This window comes from Ceratosolen solmsi, unplaced genomic scaffold (assembly GCF_000503995.2).
Source record: "Ceratosolen solmsi marchali unplaced genomic scaffold, CerSol_1.0 scaffold84, whole genome shotgun sequence".
Classification (NCBI taxonomy): Eukaryota; Metazoa; Arthropoda; class Insecta; order Hymenoptera; family Agaonidae; genus Ceratosolen; species Ceratosolen solmsi.
In genome coordinates, this window is record NW_011948470.1 from 54,704 (window position 1) to 80,622 (window position 25,919).

Sequence of the window (25,919 nt, forward strand, 5' to 3'; positions counted from 1 at the left end):
GATAACCTCTTAGTGATAATATTCAATAGATTATAACCTGCTTCATTCATAGTAAATATATTTCAACACCACAAGATTATCAAGAAATATAAAGTTCGTCTGTAATTCACCCTTTTGTAAATCAATTCAAATAAATAGAAATAATAATGACATGTGTTAATCATTAATCAGTGCATTCACCCTTTACTTGCTCGGCAACCCCACATAACATCTAGTGGGTTTTATTGTTCAAAGTTAATTATTACACGTTTGGCTGACGAGTTGAATTGTGGAATTAATTTCCGAACAAACGTGCATTAAATTGTACTTCATTTTTGTCAATTCTATGTCAATAACCGTTCATCTGCTTTTATGCATTTTTCTGTTGATTACTCATGGTGTATTTCGATTAAATTACTTAATCTTATGTAAAGCCAGTAGAATTCAATTGAAAATTGTAAAGAAGATAAAAACTCCGAAAATATTTGTATAAATATATAATAATAATAATAACAGAAAATATGAATTTATAACTACATAACTTATTGATTAACAACAAAATACAGTTACACGTGGTAATACTAAAAGAATGCATTATCTTAATGTTTGGGATCAGATCCAAAAGGCCTCCTTGTGATGGTGGGTGGAAGAGGCAATTATTTTATACTACTTGTAGTATTTCTTGTCTTTTCCTTTATTAAATATCAAATATAACAATTAGTCAATGGTCATTGGATTATAAATAGATAGTATGAGTGAATTGTGTGGTGAAGTTTCTTCAATTTTTGTACGTAATAGTGAGAGCATGTGTACTCTCGGTAAGGTGGGGCGCGATCCCTTCTTCATGCAAGACGAGTCGCTGTAGTAGTAGGCGCGTACTGGAGGCGCGAGTGAGACGATATTGCCTTCGCCGCCGGTATAGCATGAGCGCCGCTGTGTTTGCGTGGTGGGGAGGACTTCGTGTTGCGTCACTGCTTATGTAGGCGTGAGAGCTGATAGTGGTGGGCGTGAGAGCCTGTATTGGTGTGGTTGTAAGGAACGTCCGTCTGCGTTACTTACGTAGGCGTGACAACCGATGTAGTTGTGGTGGTAAGGAACGTCCGTGGTGCGTTGCTGCTTATGTAGTCGTTAGAGCCGGTATAGTTGTGATAGTAAGGAACATTCGTAGTGTATTGCTGCTTACGTGGGTGTGAGAGCCGATATAGTTAAGGCGTCACTATTAGTTCTTTAGACTGCGTGATGCTTGCGATGTCTGTCTGGGTGGCGATTGCAGGTAGAATAGTGCGCCCGTCGTAGAGACTGCGTGATTAGTACTAGCAAGGAAGATACGCGTCAAGCGCGGCTCTTAAATATTCTCGTACGAGCTTGCGACGCCGGTAGCGCACCGATGTCTGTTACTATGCCGATTATTATCGTGACGTCACTGGGATATAGCCTCTCCCAATTTTGTTTTGTGCCTTTAACTGCTTCAATCCGTAACACCTAAATAGTTGCCAAGTGATAGTTATATTTACCGAATGTATAAAATATTTTCTCGCTTTTTCTTTTTCTTAAATTTCATCTCGTTTCTTTTATTTAAAGTATTATTATCCTTATATTCAGCTGCTTTTTCCATTTTTTCATTTGTTCTTTAGTTGCCTTTCGTTTCTTCTAACAAATATACGTAACATCTTTCATCAATTCTTTTTCCTAACTTTTTTCTCATTCTTTATTTCTTCATTCTCATTATTCTATTTTTTCCTTCACTTATTTGCTTTATTAATAGACTCAATTTCGATCTACTTTTTAATGAATTTATATCAAAGCTTATAAGTTTTTAAAAGTTTATGATAATGTATAAAACTAATATCATAAATTAATGAATGGCCAAAATTGATAAGCGAAATTGTAAAAATAGTTATTGTTTTATCTAAAGTATTTTAATAAAAAAAAGAGTTTATAAAACTGTTCGAATTTTAGTGTTTGTTTTATGACTCGAAGCCAATTCAATAGTTCAGTGGATTAATCTCTCACCATAGCGATTAGGAGGAAAAAGGCACAAGTGCAAGGGCTATTCAGGTTATGTATTATAATAATATTGTAGCCTTGTTGGTTGCTTCTAGTGAGATAGAGAATTATTCTATTGCAGTGGTGCGAGTGCTTCCTTGTGTATTTGATTGTCATTGATGCTATGGAGATTCATGTAGATCTTCAATGTCGGTTTTATGCTATGTTGTAAGGATCAGCATAAGTAATAGACCATGCTCTTCAATGAGCACCTGAAGATGGTAATGTTAGTCGTAATCGTAATCAATAAGAATTCGTAGAGAGTGCAAGCATACTTAATAGGAGAGGCTACGGTATTCTTTGAGATAGTTGTTACGAAACTCGACCATACTCCAAGGGAGAATGGGAATATTAAAGTGTCAGTCACACGCAAGAAGAATAAGTCAGAAATAGTTCATTCAAGGACAGAAGGGACTGGTCACCAACATTGAATGGCTGAACTATAGCCTTGACAATGCAAGTACATGTACAAGGTGAGCGCGCGGTCTCAGCCTGTGTCTTAGGTCTCAGCCAGTCTCATCGTGTCACTTTTGTAAGTTTTACGCCTGGCGTGATTCAAGCCAGAGTGACTAAATTTGTACAAATAATAAAGAGGAGGTATCTTATGAACTACCGTCAAGGCCTGCTGTTTTGGAGGCGTGTCTGGCGCCCCTTATTAATTACAATTTCAATGGCTTCACTGTTAAATTGCTACCCTGTTGTAGCAGATTTTTATAATAACGCACGTATGTTTTTTAGACCGATTGTCTGATATGCGGCTAATTTTCGTGTAGTCACAAGTGATAACTGATACTATATGTACGTAAAAATGCACTAATTAATAATAACAGACGAACGAGCGAGGTGTAGAATTACAGTGAGCTATAATTGATAACTGAGTAGATAGTAAAAATACCGTGAGCCAGGTGCATGGCGACTGAGTGGATATTAAAAGAACAGTGCCACGGTGCGTGGCGCGTTGCTTTTGAATATTCGGGTAGCAGCTTGCGATGCCGGTAACAGCGCCGATGCGTGTTGTTATGCCGAAAATCATCGTGACGTCAGAGAATGAAGCTCTGGAATGTTCTAGAAGAGTCAAAGGACACAGCTTTGGAAGGTTCTAGAAATTTCATCCGCGTTGTTATGCGGAAATATTGTTGTATATTCAAATTTAAGGCGTAGAACAATTCCCGGATTCGCTGAATCGTCTTTACAAATACGAGCGTCCGGGAGCTTGTTCTTTTCTCAGTTTTAAATCTGCTTAAACTGCTTCAAGATTCAAAATTAATTCTGTAATTTAATACATTAATTTATATCTCGATATTTATCTCAACATAAGGAATATCGTTAGATTTTTCTGAAGTAGGTTACGTATAAGGTAGATGAGTTTGAAATCTAATTGAACATTATATTTATGAGTAATAATATTATATTACTATTTTTAAATATGCATAACCAGCTACACAGTTACTGATTGAGAGGAATTATCATTGTCTAGGATCAGACTAAAAATCTCCCGTTGTTGGTAGGTGGAAGTGTTGCGGGCAAGTCGAGGAGGCAAATGCAAGTATTCAATTCTACACACAATGTATCTTGACTGTCTTATTAAATACAATAATATAATAATAGGTAATGGCCATAAAAGTGTATGAATAAAAGTGTGAGTGAATTATTGATGAAGTTTCTTCAATTGTTTTACGTACTGATGAGAGTGTGTGTACTACACGTGTATAGCTACAGTGAGTGATTTCTAATATTGGTATTTGTATCATTATTGATGTCAATATTATTTAAATTCAGTATTTACTTTTATAATATTTAATCATATTTCTTATAATACTAAAATCTTACCTCTAATCTTATAACGTACGAACTTGATATTTAATTTTGTTTGCTCATATTTACTTTCTGTAGTTAAATTAGAAAAATGTTTATTCATTGATCCTGATCACTGGGAAGGGAAGAGGTGTAAAAATATTGATTTTAATTACTGAAAATTTAATTCGCTTTTTATTTGATTTTATAGTTAATAAGTATGATTTTACAGTGTGTCATTTATTAAAAACTGGCATAGCAGCCATCTTTGGACCACAAAATGCTCATACAGCTTCTCATGTGCAAAGCATTTGTGATACAATGGAGATACCGCATTTAGAAACTAGATGGGATTTCAGATTAAAAAGAGAAGGATGTCTTGTTAATTTATATCCACATCCTTCTACGTTATCAAAAGTAAGTATTAAAATAATAATGTAGTTGATACAAAAATTCAGTTTAATTTTATATTTAACAGAAACTGTGTAATAACATATTTTTACATCTATATAATTTAGAATGTAGTATTAAAAATCTGTAACCTTTTAAATATATTTATATTTTATATTATATAAAAATTAACTCTTTATCGAATTATCGTATATATTATAAATATATATATACTATATATAAAACAAAATTTATAAATACTTATTTATTTTTATTATAAGTAAAATAAACTATTGAGAAGTTCCACCTTGATAACCATTGTAACGGATTGAAAAGTTGAAAGGCGAAAGTGGGACAGGTATGAACGCGCAATTCAGTTATTTAAACAAAACAATAGCAACTAACGTTCCAGGCTATGCCCTGTTGACGCCACGACCAATATCGTCATGGCAACAATCACCAGCGTTTAAGGAATAGTGCGATAATATTTAAGGGCTATGCTTTACGCGCAGCAGCGAGTGTTTGCCTCAGTCTAGTAACACTTACAGTCATAACAAATGCACTGTCTAAAAATAGAGTACCGGGCGAGAAGGGCCAAGTATCTAAGATTAGGTGTGAACTCCCGATGTTGATAGGAGGATTGCAGGCTAGTGGACAAGATAGTACATGTATTCAATAAAGAGTATTTTTGTTATTTAGATTTGTTTCATTCATATAATTGCATTAGTTGAATTATAATGAGTTTTCTTTTATGATTGATTGCTTGCTTTTCTTGATTTGTATGTTATTGCCACTGAGCGTTCACGTATGTCGCATACACAGGAAGAAGTTGATGCCTTACTGGTCCTCTATATGTAATGTACGTGTAGATGGAATAATACACATAGAAGAGCGAGGTCGTAAGCCCCAGCGCTTGCTTGTATATAAGTACGTGGCGTTGCTTGAATTGCTTGTATTATGTTTTGCAAATAGTTTTACGTATCTGCAGATTAGCGCGTATAGCTTGATATAGTTATGTATTAATTTGGAATGGAACGTGACCTCGTAGTTCCGCACATTGTGTATAGCTATGTTTTGTCTTGTTTCTTGAATTTGCTTCGAGCGGCTTCTTGCAGTTTGATTGTGTATACTGTGCGAACTGATATTCGTAGTTCTCGATTCCCTTTAATACTTGTATTGCACTGCTGCGAGTGTATGATTTGATTATCTAGCAGTTGTGTTGAATAGAATAATCTTGCGTAATTAACTTGGACTTTCTAATTGTTTGACTGCGTTTTAATTGACTTGTTCTTTTTCACCTTGCCAGCGTCGCCTTTTTAAAGCCTTCTTTTGACCACGCGGTGGTCGGTGAGAATTCCCTCTCTTTTGGTGTTGCCAATCAGAGCTGTCTTATCGATCATGGCGTCGCCAATGAGATTTAGTCTTATTAGTGTGTCCAATCAGAAGTCTTCTTTAATTTATGGTATTTCTAATCAAAGCGCCTTTTTGAGTGGTGGGGTCTCCCACCAGTGAGTCTTTCCAAGATGGAGGCTACAATGAGAGCGGGTCTTGCTCAACTCCCCTCCATGATGGGAGGTCTTGATGCCGCGCTTTTCCCTCTCCTCCCTAGCATTGTCGCATGCATTTCTTGTAATCATGCGCGTTGCTATCGGTCAGTGTTGTGAAGGTTAGGTGTAGCATTGTTTTTGAGTGGATCATCTGGCTTGTGTTTTTCAGACTAATTTTATAACTTGTTTACGCCAGATGTTTTATGACTTGTCGTCGATAGATGCTTTGTGGCGAGGCCGTGTCAAATGTCTCATCGCATTAGTTTTATGACGTGTTTTTGCTGGACATTTGGACCTTTGTTCTCGTCAGATGTCTTTATGAATTGTTTTTTCTTTAGATATTCGAAGTTTTGCTGAATTATGTATATTAGTTAATCCGAGGCGCGTTTGAATGTTTATTCCTTGAGTAGTCGAGAGTTTGCTTTTTTCAAAACTCTTATCTCGAATTTTCCAGATGTTTAATGAGCTGGGAGTTTTCTTGCATTCTCGAACACACACTATTCATCTTCAATCTATTTTCTACAATTATCACTCATTGTAGCGGTATACATACGTAATAATCAACTAAGTAAATAATCTAACAAAGAAATAGTGACGCTACATTATTAAATCCGTTAATCTAAACTTAAACTAATAACGCGCTAGTACTAACATGAAACAAGAGTGAAAACATAAAAATCATATTACACATATTAACGGATTAGACCGACGCTTAATACATCGGCGGCGGCTCCAACGCATAATACAAATAGCGGCGGATCTAACTCATACTACTACTGAGGCAGCTCATACATTAGACCGATGCATAATACATCGACAACAGCCCCAACGCATAATACAATAGTGGCGGCTACTAAGATAGCACCGACTCCTTATACAACGAAAAGGATATACATTCATCAATACTTAACACAGTAGAAGAAACTTCCTTTATTTATTCAATCTTACCTTTATTCATATACTTCATTATCATTAATTATTTATTATATTATTATATTTAATAAAAGAGAAGACAAGAAAAACTACAAGTAGTCTTGAATAATTGCATTGTCCCTACAACTTGCCAGCAACACCTCCACCTAACATCAAACGGGGGTTTTCTGTCTGATCTCAGATAACCATCTTTTGTCATTCTTGACCGTACATCTTCACGACTTCTTCGATAGTTTGATAGATGCTTTTTAAATGATATTCTTTAATCTCATATAGCTTATCTTTTGACGGATACCATTATTTGATTTTGAATGTATAGCTTTTGCTTCGGTAAGATATACTAGTAATGTGACCTAACGCTATTTTTCTAACGAAATAATTGAACATTATAATCTTTTCTATTGTCTGTATTGCATTGTCGTCATTTTTATTTGAATTTATTATATATGTAATATTTCTGAGTTTGTTCGAAATTGTAAGAATACTCACAAGTCAGTAGACATCTGGAAAACTAACGATTAAGAGTTCCGGAAAATGCAAGCCCTTGAGTATCTGGTGAAAACAACTCATAAACACATCTGGATATAACATGCCATTAAGTATCTAGCGAAAGCAAGTCATAAAACACATCTGGTGTAAACAAGTCAGAAAGATAGCCGGATGACACATGCCAGATGCTTCACTCAAAAACCACGCTACACCCAACCTTTACAACACTGACGATACATAGCGCGCATGATCATGAGATTTACATGCGACGCTACTAGGACGGAGAGGGATGAACGCATGACCAAGTCCCTATCAAGGAGGGGATTCGAGTAAGACCCGCTCTCATTGGAGTCTCCATCATCAAAAGACGTACTGGTGGGAAACCCCACCACTTAAAAAGCACTTTGACTGGAGATGCCATAAACTAAAGGAGACTTCTGATTGGAAACACTAAGGAGAAATCTGATTGGAGACGCCATAAACGAGAGGAAAGCTCTGATTGGAGACGCCAAAAAGGAAGGAATTCTCACCGACCATCGCGGGGCCGAGAGAATGCTCTTAAAAAGAAGACGCCGGCAAGGCACACAAGCTGCTCAAAAAGAATAGCCAAGTAAAACGTGTACAAACAATCATAAAACCCAAGAACAGATAATAACGCTAAAATTATTCAACTTACAATAAGTGGGATATAATTAAACATACACAGTCAGCAATGCAAAAAAGGGAAAAGGGAACTAAAAAATAACAGTTCGCATACAATATATAATCATAACCTACAAAGAGCTGCTCGAGGCAAAATCAGCAAATAATACGAAGCATTGCCAAAAACACAACGTGCAGAATTTAGAGTTAAAGTTGCATTTCTAATTAATACATAACTATAACGATCTGCATGCGGCCAATCTGCAGAACTCAAACCCAAGCAATTCAAGCTATCGCAACCTGCCATTACACAAAAAAGCGCGGGGGTTTACGACCTCGCTTTTCTGCGTATATAACTCCACCACCACGTGAATTATATATAGAGGACCAGAAGGCTACGCCCTTCTACCTGTACATGCAATGCACATTACCGCTCCATAACAATAGCAACACAAAACTCAAGAAACGAAGGCATTCAAACATCAACTAAAAATCATACGTACGTGAATAGTTACAGTGAATGATGCCGCTAGTGGTAACGCTTGAATGTAGAATAGTGAGCCTCTCGTAGCGACTGCATGATTAGTACTAGCACAAGGAACATGCGCGTCAAGCGCTGCTGTTAAATATTCTCGTAAGAGCTTGCGACGTCAGAAGCGCACCGGTGTCTGTTATTATACCGATCATTATCGTGACGTCACTAGGATATAGCGTTGGAGGGTTCATCGGCATTGCTAGTCGGAATTATAATCTAATATTCGAGTATTCTACGTAGTGAAATCTCCCGAAATCGTTGAATTGTGTTTATAACGTAAATGTCCGGAAGCTCATGCCTCTCCCATTTTTGTATTCCGCTTTCAACTGTTTCAATCCGTAACAACATCTTACTTTAGATATTTGGCCCTCCGCTCCCGGTACTCTATTTTTATATCGATTTATACATTTTTATAGACTAGTATTTTATTAAGTCTCTGTCAATTATTTCAGATCACATTACATCAACAAAGTATTTTAGAATTTTATATGCTTATGATTCTAATTTTGGGTCTGTAATAGATTCGATCATTTACGTATGTTATTCCTATGATTCCATTATTCATAGATATCATTGGTATATTCAATACTTTCTATCTAATTTTCCTTTAACGACTTTATTATTTTTATTCTTTAATGAATTCATTTTATAAATACTAAATTTTATAAATATGAAAATATTTAATTATTTATGCTAAATATCTTTATGTGTTATATATTAATATATATATATATATATATATGTTTACTCTCTCTCTCTCTCTCTCTCTCTATATATATATATATATATATATATATGTTTTCTCTCTCTCTCTCTCTCTCTCTATATATATATATATATATATATATATGTTTTCTCTCTCTCTCTCTCTCTCTCTATATATATATATATATATATATATATGTTTTCTCTCTCTCTCTCTCTCTCTCTATATACATTGAATATGAATGGATTGTAGATTATTACATATATATTAAGAGATGACAATACAATTCATACTTGTTCCCTCTTCGTTTAACATTTCATTATTTTATTTTCGTTAATTTTACGTGCTTTAGATGTAATGTGTTTGCATAATAATTCTTGAATAATTTTGTTTTTAGTTTTTAGTAAATAATCAAATGATTGTATGGCCTATGAGATATATCGATTATGATTTTATCGTGTGAAAACTACATTGTATACGTATAATTATATGAAAAAAACAGTGTAAAATAGAAAATGTAAATAAGGTTAGCTACAGATAATAGCAAAATTTATATTTAAAAATGAATTAGTATTATTTAATATCTATAAAGGAATTTACCACGTAAAATTGTACTTTGTTGCTGTAATAGAATTGAAAGATAAATAATGCATGAAAATTCAAAAACATAGCAGCGTAAAGCCTTATAAACAGTATATATGAATAACATATTATCTGTCTGAAAATGCAAATATCAGTTCATGCGGTAACAATAGCCGTGTATAAATTACGATGTAGCATATCAATTAAGTCACTCGTGAATATACTATCATGAATTGCATATTAACTTATCTAATTATGAGCCCATAAATATGTACGCATATACGTATTAATCGATGTCAAGTTTTCTTTAATAAAAATAGAAATATGAAAAACTGAATAATTTATTTGGTAAAATATTTTATAACTTTCAGGCATATGTACATTTGGTTAAATCATTGGGATGGAAAAGTTTTACGATTATTTATGAAACTAATGAAGGTTTGGTCCGTTTACAAGAATTATTAAAAGCGCATGGTCCTACCGATTATCCAATCACTATTAAACAACTTGGAGAAGATTCTAAAATTGGACATGGTTATAGGTAAGTTAATTTTAAAATATTTATAAAAAATATTAATAAGTCTATAATATTAAAAATATAATGCCTTTGTACAAAATGTAATTCGTCGTTTCGACTTGTTTTATCAAGGCCGGTTCGACGGATACAATTTGATGCCGTTGACAATTCAGAGACCACGGGTGTTGGGTGGTAGCGATGAAAGGTCACAAGTGGAAGGGACATTATAACAATACAATATAAATGTGGCTGAAGTATTTACTTTTTATTCTGTTAATTATTGTTGACAAGGTTGACCATTATTACTATTATTAATTATAGACCAACTTTTGGGTTGAATTAATGTGTTGCGGAGGCAAACATACTTTTTTAAATAATTTTTTTAAATTACTTTTAGATATTGTATTATCTATATATTATATATATTATTGTTATATTATTGTTACTGGAGCATGTTTCTTAAATTTTAAAATAATATTTATTATATATTAAATTATGTTCTACTAAATTCCAAAAGATACAAATATTTTATGTATATTATAAATAGTTTACAAATACTGTATTTCATTATTTTTACTACGCAACTATTATGTCAATAATAAATATAAACCAGATTTTTAGAAAAATTCTTGAATGAATACGTTCTTTAAACTAATCAATTTAAAGAATACATGAAATACATAAGCAAAAGTAATTGAATTGGAAAGTAACAAACAAGTCTAAGGTATTAAAAAAAGTATGAAAACTCCTTCAATGCATTTATAAAAATATTACCTCAAAGAGTGAATAAATTTTAGGATATTCCAGTTAATCATCTTTATAATATATATATATATATATATATATATATATATATATATATATATGTATTGTTTGATTTTAAAGGTTTAGTTTATGGCTCGAACTACCAATTCAATAGTTCAGTGGATTAGTCTCTCGACAGGATAACTTCAAAGGAAATAATAAGTGATAAGGCTGAAAAATATTATGTATTTTGTAAAAACAATGTTTATTATTTGTAAATGAATATGATAATATTGCACTTTGATGTAGAGAGAAATAATTCTATTGAAGTAGTGAGGGTGTATTCTTGTATTCTTGAATTATTGTAAATTCTGTGGATATGACTGTCTTGAAGTTGAAGTAATGCTGATGTTGTAAATATCAGCTGATGTAGTCAGTCAATCATGCTTGTGAGGCAGCATGAGAAGATGGTGTTTGAATCAAGTACGCTTGATGTATGAATAACTATACTTGATATGGTGTAAGACGTTTAATGGAATATGTTAAGTAATCGAGTGTCTCTAATTATGTAAGGGGACAGTAGAAGAATCTAGTCACAGGTAAAAGCAATTAATGGTAAGATTTCTAATTCGTGAAGGATTTAATAAATCTGTATTTATATAGTCTATTAGTTGATCTGTTGTTGTCCTTCTTTGACAATGTGTGTGAGCCACAGTGACTCTTGCGTCAGCTGTTGAGGGCCTGTACGATGTCGAGGGTTAGTTCGAGAGAGGGTAAGTGTGCCCTGTTTGTGCCCTTTGAATACGCGCACGAACCGAAGGCTTGATCGTTCCGTGGCGGCTCTGCTAAAAATACCGACCGTTCCATGGCGGTCCTGCTGAGGGCAGATCGAGACCCGCGTGCCATGGCTTCTACTGGTAAATGATTGAATCGGTTCACTATGATCGGTCACTGCGGTCGGGTCACGGCAAGATGTTAGCCGCAAGCGCAGTTGAGCGAGGGTGGTACGGCAAGAGGTGATTTCCAGCAAGCGGTATCTTCAGCGAGAGAGCGAGACGCGCCGCGTGCGTCCTTTATATAGCCACGCGCCGGCTCACTTAGCTGGCAACAAGGCGTCGTTGTTGTTGCACTAATTCTTACACGAGGCGTCGAAGGAAAAATCTAGAACCTTCGAGAATGTTCGACGAGAGAAAAATAAGAGTAATACTCTTGGGTGATCTTACAGTATATTATATTTCGGGTCATAAACTTACTCGGACTTGCCGAGTTTTGTTTGTAAACATTCGCTCGAGTGCGCGTCCCGGTCCGCATGTGCGTGCCAGTCTAGGCGCACATGCTGTATGCCGAACACCGCGTATGACCTTTCTTTTGTTTGAAATTCATGGGACTGCATCAATCCCGAACATATATATATATATATATTTTTTTATAAATTATATCGTGAATGATGCAGATTGAATTGTAATAAAAATCTTTTCAAGTCAACTATAAAATGTATTTCAATTTTAAATATTAAAACAAATTATTTAATCTGATTTTATGTATTTATGTATTTGAACTGAAGTAAAATAATTACCAAATTCAAAGTTTTAAATTTTAAACAATTTTGGCTTTGCAAAAATGAAAAATTCCACCTATATTTTTCAATAGAATTTTGGAATATGCTGTATTACTCAATACGTTATTTATTTATTTATACTTTTCAGTGGCTTCTTATAAATTTATAGTTTCCGGTATTTTTTAAACTTCAATTCTTTAAATATATTGTACTTGCATTTGTAAGACATAAAATAAATTGTATATATGACTCATAGAATACTTCCGTTTCAATATTTGAAAATTTTAGAAATTTCAGAATGAATATATACAAAAATTAATTATTGTTGGGCTCATTATGTCATCTCATCAGAAATACGTTTGTCGTAAGCCAAAAATTAGGATTTCTATTATTGAGATCAATATTCGCATATTTATGTCATTATCATTTTTCATTCAATTACTTGTGTCTGGGATCAGACTAAAAGCTTCTCTGAGATGGTGTGGGGAGGCTTGCTGGCAAGTGGAATGGACGATGCAATAATTCAACACTGCCTGTGAATGTAGTGGCTTTCCTTTATTGTATATAATAATATAATAAATAGTCAGTGGTCTATTGAGGTAGGATTGAATGTATGATACAATAAATAGATGAGAATTTTCTTTTATTAATATGAGCGATAGTAATCTTGTAAGTATATTCTTGATGTGGCCCGTGATTCTCCTACTTATAGTTATGACTCGTAGTGGTAGTGGGAGATACGCGCTGATCAGGGGTAGCGATGGTGCCGCCTTTGCCGCTGTCGATGAGAGCTGTCGCGGCTTGAGTGGGAGTGTCTGTATGACGTCACTGATGAGGGGTAATGATGATGCCGTGAGGAGTGTCGCGCTGTAAGGGGGCAGTGATGGTGCCGCTGTTGCCGCTACCAATAAGAGCTGTAGAGGCCTGAGTGGGGGTGCATGTGTGACGTCACTGATGAGGGGCGATGATGCCATTGTCTAGCCATTGACTTGCACGCTGTAGTGGCTTAGTGGAAGCAGAATATCCGTGTCACGTTACTGCTTGACGTGTGGGAGTAGTCCTCGTACCATAAGCCGTTTATTGGTATTGCTGCTTACTTAGTTAACGGAGCCGTGTGTTAGTGATTCGTAAGAACGTGTGCAATAGCGTAGCTTACGTGTGGAGTCGATCTCAGTGCATTGATGGCACGTAAGAACGTGTGTAATAGCGTGACTTACGTGTAGTGAGGTCGATCCGTGTAGTAGTAGTGCTTGGCTTACGCATGAGTTGGAGTCGATCTCGGTAGTGGTAGTAAGCCGAATGTGCTTGCTTACGAATGAGTTGGAAACAATCTCTGTGTTGGTCGTAAGCCGAATGTACTTGCCTTACTTATGAGGCGGACACGATCTGTGTGAATTGGAGGCGATCTGTGTGTAAATGGAGTTGACTTGTAGGACGGCGATCCGATCTTGATGATTGCTTGATTGAACTAGTAAGAGGGCGAGAGCGTCAAGCGCTTCTCCTTAAATATTATAGTACAGGTTTGCGATTCCAGTGAATTCTAGATTGCTCTTGTCATGCTGATAGTTGAAGTGACGTCACTAGAATCTAGCCTTGGAGAGTTCGTCGGTCCTTGATAGTCGGAATTGTAATGTAATTTCGACTATTTTGAGTAGTGAAATTTCCCGATTTCGTAGAATCGTGTTTACGACTTGGCGCGCAATATTTTGACCTAAGCAGGTGTCTTTACCTCTCCCACTTTGTTTACCGCGTAAAATGCTGCAATCCGTAACAACTTGATTATTTTCAAATTACATTGAATGAACTATATATTTAACTATAAAATGTTTACAGGTGATGCCATCCATTTAAATTATAATAATATTTAACTAATATACTATTTAAGTATAAGAGATTAGTTAAGCATCTTAGATTTATTATCTTTTCGTTTCTTCCTGCCACCCATAACTCTAGTTTTTCGCTATATTTAAGTAGACATGTCTGATCATTTCTTTTTTGTCATATACATTTCACACGTAATAAGTTAAATTATTAGCCTATCTAATTATTACACACACACACACACACACATATTTCTTTTTTGAAAATAAAAAATGAATAAAATACATAAAATGAATAAAATTTCTTACGTATGAAATGATTAATTAATGAATGATTTAAATAATGAATGTAAATGTTATTATATGATTATTTTTTATTATATTTAATCATAATATAATGATAATCGTTGTAATCCTTTTTTTTCTATAATAACTTATTATTAAAAATTTTTTTTATAGATTTCATTTTGATCTAGGTGCATAAAATCTATAACTTTTGATTAAATATAAGTACATATCTTACTGCATAGGTAAAAAATTTTTCATTTATTCACGAATCTCAGTATATTTCGTATAAAGAATAATATCTAGTCGATACAATTTCAATATCTGCTTAACTCAAACTATTTTTACATTCTTATGCTATTCGAGAATTCCGTAAAAAAAGCGAACTCTCGACTACTCGAGGAATAAACATTCAAACGCGCCTCAGATTAACTAAATCTAAACAATTCAGCAAAACTTCGAATATCAAAATAAAATACAATTCATAAACACATCTGGCGAGAACAAGGTACAAGTGTCCAGAAAAAGCCGTCACAAATCTAATGCTACGAGACATTTGACACGGCCTCGTCACAAAGCATCTATCGACGACAAGTCATAATACTTCTGGCATAATCAAGTCATAAAAATATAAGCAAAAACCAACTCGTCTTATATCCGAAAAAGGGATATTGAAGGCAACACTGCACGCATACGCTGTTGTCAAACCCAGCTACACGTGGCTCGGATAGTGAAGCGAGAACGTGTCAAAGAAGTCCCCCTCATGGTGGGGATGCAAGTAAGAATCAATTCGTTTGGAGACGCCCAGAAAGAGGCGCTCTGATTGGAAACGCCAAGAAGCAGGAAATTCATAAGGACCACGCGGTGGCCGAGAATACCTTCAAGAAAGCCGCCGGCAAGGCGCACGAGTGTCTACTGTTGTCAAACCCAGCTACATGCAGCTCGGATAGTGAAGCGAAAACGTGCCAAAGAAGTCCCCCTCTCATGATGGGAATGCAAGTAAGAAGCGCTCTGATTGGAGCCGCCAATAATGAAAAGATCAATTCGATTTGAGACGCCCAAAAAGAAGCCCTCTGATTGGAAACGCCAAGAAGCAGGAAATTCATAAGGACCACGCGGTGGCCGAGAATACCTTCAAGAAAGCCGCCGGCAAGGCGCACGAGTGTCTCTTCTCACCAGAGAAGCCGGCAAGGCTGCTTCTCCGAGGGAACGCCAAATAACAAGGATGTAGACATGCACAGTAAAGGCCGATTAAGAGGCAAGGCCTAGTCATATCCAACTCATAACAAGTGCAAGATAAGTGCAAATCAAATCATACACTCGCAGCAGTGCAAGGCAAGGAAAAATGAACAAATAAACAGTGGTGTACAAGGCACAACATAATCACAACCTATTTTAAAAATTTTAAAAATTTTAGTTGAGATTATTATATTGAAAACTACAATATAACGTATTAAAGACATATGTATTTTTTTGTATTATTTATTATATTTATAACTAAAAAAGGTTACGCACAAAAACAATAATTGTATAATTTATAAGAATTAATTATAATTATATTTTGAATGAAATTATAGAAAAATATATTTCTTTTTAATTATTTTCTATTATATTTTATAATTTTTATAGGCCTTTATTAAAACAAATTAAGAATTCCGCCGAATCACATATAGTTTTAGATTGTTCAACAGATAAAATTTATTCTGTTTTAAAACAAGCTCAAGAAATAGGAATGATGACTGATTACCATAGTTATTTCATTACATCATTGGTGAGTTATACATTTTTTAAAATAAATATCAAAAATTAATATATTACATTGTTCTATTTCAATTTTTTGTTCACGTCCAGAATAATCTGTAAATTCGAAATATCTTGATGAACAGGTTTAATTTTTTGAAAAAATTGCTGTTTAAATAAGTATTATTAACTTTTGATTTATTAATTTCTATAATATTATTCTACTATCAAATTCATTCTTTTGTATTAGATTAGCATTGTTGTAAATTTGTTTATCCATATAAAATGTATAAATTAAAGTTTAATCGGATATACAAATATAAAAGAATGAAAGTAATATTATAAATATATAATTGTATAGAAGTATATGTTCATTCTCAAAAAAATATATGTAATATTAATTGTAATAGCATTTATCACCTTAAGCTGCTCAATATCGAATAATTTAAGAATTACTATTAATTGGTAGCTTAAATAGACCATTATATCTTCCACGTTTTATACTATTCGCGTGGTTTCCTTTTCTGATTATGTTTGATTAAGATTTAAAATTTAAATGCACTCAAAAAAATAATTGATAGTGATAATAAGCATTTGAAAAATGTTTATAAATTTTTTATTTTTTATAAGTAATATGTACAATAAGAATATATAAATTATATATATTTAAACAATACATTTATTGGAAATAATGATAAATATAATCACAATAAAACTTACGTTTGGATCAAATTTTAAGGATTCTGCAGTTAAAAATGCAGCTTTTCCACAATTAAGGACAATTACAAATCCTCCTACTAGTGGTGAATAATCAATATCAGTTATGTATGTATCGTTACACGTTAATGGTGTAGCTATCGTTGCAACTTGTTGATCAACACTGAATGGAATTCGCCTTAAATCTATAGAATAATCACGATTTTGAGTTCCATTCCATTTATGCCTAATAACAAAACTAGTTTTTGTAGATATCATTAATTCATCACGAATGCACACGAAAGAACTTATTCCACCGTCGATCCATACATATTTATCCTATAACCAATTATAAAATTTCAAAATTAAAAAAACCTTGGTTAACATTTTTTATATAAAAGCGATTAATAATATAAATAACGAATCACAAATAATATAAATAAATTCTATAGATATTAACAAGTTTTAACTAGATAACTAATGAATCATATAAAATTAAAAAAAATTAAACTTCATTGATTGTTTATTTATTAAATTAATATCAAACTGAAATTAATTAAAAATGAAACTGTAATAGATGTTTGGTAATAATAATTAAAATAATATTCAATATAAAAATTAAAAATAACAAGATCAGAATAAAAATATATTATTTATGTTTCATATAAACTTATTTAAAAATCATCAAAATATTTAAATCTTACAAATTTTAATATTATTGATGGAATTAAATTTTTAATAAAAAGTTCTGCACTATCTCGTTTGAGACTGTTAATAGGTGAATCTTTTTGATTGTAAGGACTTCTTAATTCATTGGACCGCTCACATAATTTATAAAATAGTAAATAACTACCAGTTGTCTGGAAAAAGAGAACATTAAATTAATAAAATACAATAAAATAATAATAAATTATGAATCATAATTTATAATAATAAATAATTTGCTGGCTCGAACTGCCGATGTTTCAATAGCTTTAATAATTTGCCATCCGTCCTAGCAGATGCTTAGGTGGGAGTCAAGTTGAAGGGTTGTAGAAATGTGTAGTATGTGCAAACTTCGTTAACATATCGTTTATTAACAGTTACATTAATAATGAGAAGGATTCACTTATTATAGAAGAGTGTAAACTCTGTCTCGTCTCAATGATGAGGTTTCTCCTTGATGGTGACGATGTCGTTGCCTCAGTTAGTGTTACAAGGGCTAGCAGAGATATGCTCACACTCCTCTATAGGATGTGTGGCCTTGAAGAGTATATATGCACACACGTCTATGTAAGAAGTGTGGCCTTAAATTTATACAATATGGGTGGCTTTGGTCTCTGTTAATGTTGGAAGGATTAGCAAAATTATCCTCACACTCCTATGAAGGTTGTGGGACCTTGAAGTGCATATATACACACACGCCTATGTAGGACGTGTGGCCTCAAATGTATACAATGAAAGTGGCTTCTGCTAATGTTGCTAGGATTAGCAATAATATGCTCACACTCCTGTGTAGGATGGGTGGCCTTCAAAGTGTAAGGAAATATCTTGAGAGTATGGTTATTGTAGCAGTGTAGTTTCTCGTAACGCAACCAGCATCCTTGACTGCTTGTAAGTTGTAGCACACTTGATAATTAAAACACGTATTCCTTGGGATAGCTTCATTGCGTAAGTATAATTGAGTGGCTGTTTTGTGGTAGGAAACGCTGCCTGAATGACTTAACGATTGATAACTGTTTGATTGACTGATACACAATGAGCCTATAAGCCTGTTGAATACGCACACGAAAACTGAAGTCTTAATCGTTTTGTGCCGGCTCTGCTGAGACATGCTGAGCGTTCCATGGCGGTCCTGCTGAGCCAGGCCGTGATCCGTGCCATGCTTTCTTCAAAGCATCGTTGTTGCTGCACTGGAATCCTACATGAGGCGATGAAGAAGACTCTAGAAGTTTCGAGAATTCTAAGAAAAGAAAGCGTAAAATGTTTAGAGAATTCCAGGCGATGTTATTACTCGAAGACCATATAAACATTGCAGCCCATTTGAAACCGAAACATAACAAATATACGAAAATTCTCTTCCGAAGTATGTGCAGAAACCTGAGAGCTAGAGACACTAGCGATGCCGAGAGCCAACGGTCTTGGAAGTTGCTTTAATCCCAAACAGTATTATAAGCTGCAGCAATATTATCATTGTAGATATTTAATTTACTTATGTATCTTATGAACAATTTTCAGCATTAATTATAACTATTACTGAAGTAGGGTACGTCGTTGCAAATTTTAATCGATGGTTCAATCGAAAATAAAATATATTTACTTATAATAACGATAGCGAATTGAAAAAAAAACATAAGAAATGCCGATTTATTAATAATAATATATGATATAAGAAGATAAAAAAATTAAAATATAATTAATATATTACAAGAATCTTATAAGTTTTATGTCACAAATGATATATAGTATCGAACAAAAGTGCATATTTGTACATCACAAGTAATATAATAAAATAATAGTAATAGTTGAATATAATTTTATACCACACGGTAGTTCAAATGTATTAATGTACAAATGTTTTATTAGCTTTAAATTTAAGAAATTAAGTGTATTAAGCCGGTTATTCAATCAATAATATGTCGATTTTGTAAACATAAAAAATGAATGATTGTAAAAGGATACAATGATAACAGTTAAATCATTAGATTCTTTATAATATTGTATAATGAAACGAGAAACAGTATACCTGGGCGATGCAGAATAATTAACGAAATATTAATATATTTTCAACCAACATTATTGTAAGCAAATATTATACAAAGATTTTACACTAGAACAAATCTATTATTAATAAAAAAAAAGAAAGACAGAATCTTTGAGAACAACAGGTACTGATATTTTCCGGAATTAAATTTTTACAATATTTTTTAATATTTTGAGATGGAATGCATTTTCTGTATGATATTTATAACTTTAAATGTGCTTTTATGATATAATTAATTATATTCTATATAATGGAAATTAGCTACAAAAGTTATAATAGAAAAGTGTTTCACAATTGCTGTAACTGAGAGACAGTCAATATTCTTGAAGCAGATGCATACAATTTTGAATACTATTTATAAATCTGTATATATTAATTAGTAACTACATTTTTCTCCATTCTACAATCTCTACAAATTATTATAAGAAGTCTTAATAAATAAATGCCATTGATTATAAATATTAAATAAAAAACTTAAATATATTACATCAAAAGCTTTTTTTTCTGAGATTTTGAAATTTAGTTAGATTTATTTGTCGAATTATTCTTTGAATACTTTCCTTTACATTTTATGCTTTAATTTATTATTAATTTAAAAATATAATTGTTTTAATGTAGGATCTTCATGCAATTGATTTAAGTGAATTTAAACATGGTGGAACTAATATTACTGCTTTTAGAATTGTAAATCCTGAAAAAACACAAATTGTTGTACGAGATTGGATAATTGGTGAAGAGAGGTATTCTCGTAAGTTAGAAATAGAACAAAATGAGGCAAGTCTAATATAATCGTAATAATAAAATATATATCAATTTATTTAATTTTTAAGAGCAATTTTTATGGTCCCTTGAAATATATTATTTTTTAAGTATCATATTTTAAGTAAATGCTAAATACAAAATTACTATTAATACACTTAATATAACAATAAAATCTTTTTGATTTTAATTTTCTGGATAGATAATGATAAACAAACTTTTTGATATATTAATTTTGTGAACTAACTTTATTTTCGATAAACTTCAATTTTTATTATTAATTTGATCATATAAATTAATTTTATTTTCTATGTTTTTATAATGCCCGCATGTACAAGTAATATTTATATGTAAATACAAAAATTAACTATATATATTATAAACAGTTTAAATAGATGTTCAAAGAAACTTCATAACCATCGAATTTTAATTAATTTGTTTTATTTCAACTTTTTTGGATATATTAATTTTAATTATTTAATTTATTTACATTTAAAATATAAATAGAATATAAATAAAAATATAAATATTGCAAAATATAAATATAAAAGAATTCCTTTATTAATTTTATTTAATCAAGATTTGAATGATTATGATTGATTTATGTATAATTATTCTGTATATATCTATTTCAATTTAAATAAATAATTTATATAAGCAATTTTTAATATATTATATAATATTAATATACTGTATGTATATAAGATGAGTTACATTTTAACAAATAGAAATGGAATATTTTGCGATATAAAGCACAAATTAAAAATACGAGTTTTTGTAGAGTATACATTTTATAACAATTGAAATAAAATAATTTCATTTAAATATTATAATTTATATATTAAGGTATATTAAATAAAATTAACAATTAAGGAAAATATATAGAGTAGAAAATTAAATAATTGAGAATTTATTTCAGTGTATTTTAATTCAGCCTTGAATTAGAAATAATAGAATATACAAAAAAAATTCCAATGCTAATATAAAAATATATATAGACAGAATGCAGATATGAAGATGAACAATGAAAAATTTTATTCAAAACTTGCTAATATTATTAATTTGAAATATTTTACATTAAAGTTTACGTTAATCTATTAAATGCTAACTGTATACATAAAAATAATGTAATGTAATATAAAATGTAAAAAAAAATGTATATTTACTAAATAGTCAGCACTCAATATACATCGATGATTAAGTTGAAATTATAAAATGCAAAATAGTCTTATCAAGATTTTAATATAAATACCTATATTATATTCTTAAGAATAGATTCTTAATTTAAATACAAATAATACAATAATATTTTATTATATTTAGATAAAATTAATTAAAAATCTGATAGTAATGATAACATGTAAGGTAAACTTATTTTTTATCTTTCTGCTAACTGATGGAATAGGACAATCATACTTTTATTAAGGTGAGTCTTTAAATTATCATAAATACTACTAGCGTATAAATAAAGCATTTTTTATATTTTGGGACATAAATAAATACATAAATCATTATCTTCTAATGTGTATTCTTGAATAATTAAAATATGTAAATATAATTTAAATTTTATTATGATTACTATTTACTAATAAAAAGGTTTAAAATAAAAATTAATTGAAGTTATATAAATATACATAATATAAATCCTTTTTTTAATTTATTTAAGAAAGTCTTTTATATTCTTAGTTATATTTATTTAATTAATTGAATTGCATTAGTATAATAAAATTTTGAAAGTGGATAAATGTAATTAAATTATTTACTCGATATAACTTAAAATCTTGAATAAATTTTAGACGAATTTAATTTAATTTTTAATTCCATTCTTCAACGATTATATAACTTGAATTATCGCATTGATACATACATTGATCCTTATAGTCTTTGAAACTTATCATAAGTATGCGTTAGTCACCAATGATTTCCTTTTTAGACACCCATTGTTCGTATCTTTCATTATCTCCGTAATTTTAGTGAAAATATTATCATATTTCAATGTCATTATAATATAAGTTAGATTATTTATACTTTGTGTTTCTTTAATAACTGATAATTAAAGTATATTTTTTATATTGTCTATAAATTAATTAGTATTTAGTATAAACAGACATGATTTTTTCAATATAATTGATTGTGGTAGTTATTTTCAATTAAAATGAAAATATCGAACTGTATTCATTATTAATTCTTTATTTGTCGAACCGGTTTGTTCACTTATTTCTTTTTTATGTTTGTCATTATATTATAATTATTTTATATTTATACATTATTTTATCATTACAATTAAAATTTAATGCATTCCATTATTTTTATTTTAATTGAAAAATTGTAAGTTCTTTCCATTATTGGTTATTTGGAAGTTAAAGAAGTCTATTATGTCTATTCATACACATATACTATATTTATCGATTTAATTTCAATCCAAAGATATCTTCTTTTTTATTCTTCCTTTGAATGTCTTAAATCAATTTTTTTTGTTCTCGTTATTTTATAACATTTTCTGGATTTGTCGTTTCCATAAAATTGCTAATTTTTATTATGATATATTTTTCAATCATACATATACATGTATCCTTATCGTGATGAAATAAGTTATATGTATACATTCAATGAAATTATGAATAAATAATATCAGTCAGTTTTACTATTATATATTAAAAATTAAACTTCAATATCTATTTTCAAATAGTTCTTCGCAATCCATATTTTTAGGAATTAAGTTTACATTGCATACCTTAAATACCTATATTAGAAACGAGATCTAAATATTTGGATTACAATGCTTTTTTAATTCTGTGTTAACAAAATTGTTTATAAAACATTTGCAGACTGAAACCGCTCTAATGTATGACGCGGTTCATCTATTTGCACGAGCATTGCATGTTTTAGATGCATCGCAACAAATCGAAATTAAACCACTTTCTTGTGATTTGACTGACACGTGGGACCATGGATACTCACTGATTAACTACATGAAAAATGTAAGAAATTTATTAAGAGTTTTTAATTTATTTAATATATATAAGTTTAAAGATACTTTATGTCTGATCAAATTCCATATTTGTTTATTATTTTGCATAGTTAATTTTTATATACAGTTTTCTAATATTAAAAGATATAGTATGTTTGTAGTTTTTAGAAGACTATTTTCAGTGAAGACTAAATTGGGATGGCATTTATATTGAGGAACAAGAAAAGAATTTTACAGATTAAATAAATTACAATAGCTTAATATCAAAGTTTTTCGATGTAGTTCGTGACTTAAAATTATAATTGTTTTCAATAAACATAACTCAATAGTGTAATTTTTATAATTCAAAGCAAGATAATATGAATAAATAAATAAAAAATTATTTCACTAGATTGATATTTTATTATAGTAAATAAAGAACTCATTTTTATTTTCTCTAATAAATATAAATTGTGACAAGAAACATAAAATTAAAAACATAATTATAGGCAAGTTGTATTACTTATTAAAATAACCAATTGAATCATATTATAATATTCTAGATGAATTTTGCAATGAAAATAAGAATGGAAACTTTAAAAAGTCAATTTAATTATCTATTAACAAGACAATATTAAGAATTTTAAGATAATAATTATATATTTCAAAACATTTTAACATATTATTAAATCACAAATAAAATTTATGTTATTTACACCCTTAGGCAGAATTAATGTATTGATAGTAAATAGAATAGATTCATTGATGAAAATTGATGAAAATGATACATTTAAAAATATTTGCCAAGGTATATTGGATATAAGAAGTGTAATGGTCTAAGGAGCTTAAAGATTCTAAGATACACTTCGATTAAGAGAAAATGATTGAACAATTTTATAAATCTGAATTCTATTTTACTAATAAGTTTTGTTTATTAAAAGTTTAAACAAAAACATTATACCCGTATATAAAGTTAGTCACTAAACAAAATATAAATTATTTATGTACTATTAGTTACAATAATTAATGCAATTTCTTATATGATGATAAAAACAATTTTCAATTAATAAAAAATTTTATATAAAATAAACATTATAATAATATAAAATTGTAAAATAAATTATTATTGGGAAAAGAAATAATAATATTTATATAATTTAGATTCATTTTATTGTAAAATTAATATTAATTCCAAATATCATAATGAAATAATAAATAAATAAAAAATGAAAATGTTAGATAAATAATTAAAAATATTAAACAATAAATAAAAAAACCTATATCTGATTATGTTAATAATGAATATAATATTTAGAAAATAAAAAAATTATTTAATTATTTTTTATCTGCTCTGTATCATTAGTTTGGATAGATCTAGGAAAAACACAAATCCTATAATCAATAGAATAAAAGAGAAGATGTATAAAATGGAAAACTATAATGTAATATAATAATTATAAAAATGAAATAATACTTTAATAACTAAATGCTATCAAATAATAATATTAGATTAATACACATAGATTAATTTTTCGTATATTCATTTAAATACGAAATATTAATAATAAAATAAATTAAATAATTACATGTATATAAGTGTTTAGCAACAAGATTTTTATTTTTATAAAAAAATACAAAGTACTAGTCATTGAAAAATTAAAATAAAAACCATTATTTTTAGAGTATTGTAAAGTAAAAATGGTTAGTAATGAAAATAATATGATAAATTTTCTAACTTAATATTTGTATTTTTGACTAATAAATTAATATTTTATGAACTGTTTTTAGCTGGATAATATCGCAATATTTTTATTTTTATTAAAAAACTAAGCTTCATAAATACTGTTAGTATCATTAAATACTAATTGTTACGGATTACAGCAGTTTTACGCAGTATACAAAGTGGGAGAGAGACACCTGTGCTTAGTTAGAAACATTTGCGCGCCGAGTCATAAACACAATTCTGCGAAGTCCGAAAACCTCACTACGCAAAATATTCGAATATTATATTACAATTCTGACTAACAAGGGCCGATGAACTCTCCAAGGCTAGACTCTAGTGACGTCTCTCTAACAATCAGCATGATAAGAGTGATCCAGTAATCACCGGAATCGCAAGCCTGTACTAGGATATTTAAGGAGACGCGCTTGACGCTCTCGACCTTACTAGTTCAATCAAACACCCATTAAAACCGGATCCCCATTCTACAGATCGACTCCAGCTTAACGTAAGCCAAGCTCATTCGGCGATCCAACGCTGAAGAGATCGACTCCAGCTCAACGGAAGCCAAGCTGACTCGGCCTACCAACGCTGCAGAGATCGACTCCAGCTCAACGGAAGCCAAGCTCATTCGCTAACCCTACCAGCACGAGTCTCCCACTACTACTACGAATTCATAAGGAGTAAGAGAATCAAGCTCCAAGCTATCAAGAATACACTTACAGAATTCTTGTTGCTAATATT

General features: G+C 30.8%; 1 protein-coding gene across 1 annotated transcript in view; it reads left to right on the forward strand.

Moving 5' to 3' along the window:
• LOC105366970 (glutamate receptor ionotropic, kainate 1-like) overlaps nt 1–23,486 on the forward strand; it is a gene marked incomplete at its 3' end in the record, with an annotated part of 40,669 nt that extends 17,183 nt beyond the window's left edge. Inside the window, exons 3-8 of the mRNA XM_011505586.1 lie at nt 4,052–4,236; nt 10,015–10,184; nt 16,197–16,338; nt 20,365–20,520; nt 21,911–21,931; nt 23,334–23,486. Coding sequence (XP_011503888.1) covers nt 4,052–4,236; nt 10,015–10,184; nt 16,197–16,338; nt 20,365–20,520; nt 21,911–21,931; nt 23,334–23,486 — 827 coding nt within the window. The remainder of the gene's footprint in view (nt 1–4,051; nt 4,237–10,014; nt 10,185–16,196; nt 16,339–20,364; nt 20,521–21,910; nt 21,932–23,333) is intronic.
• Between the last annotated feature and the right edge of the window lie 2,433 nt (nt 23,487–25,919).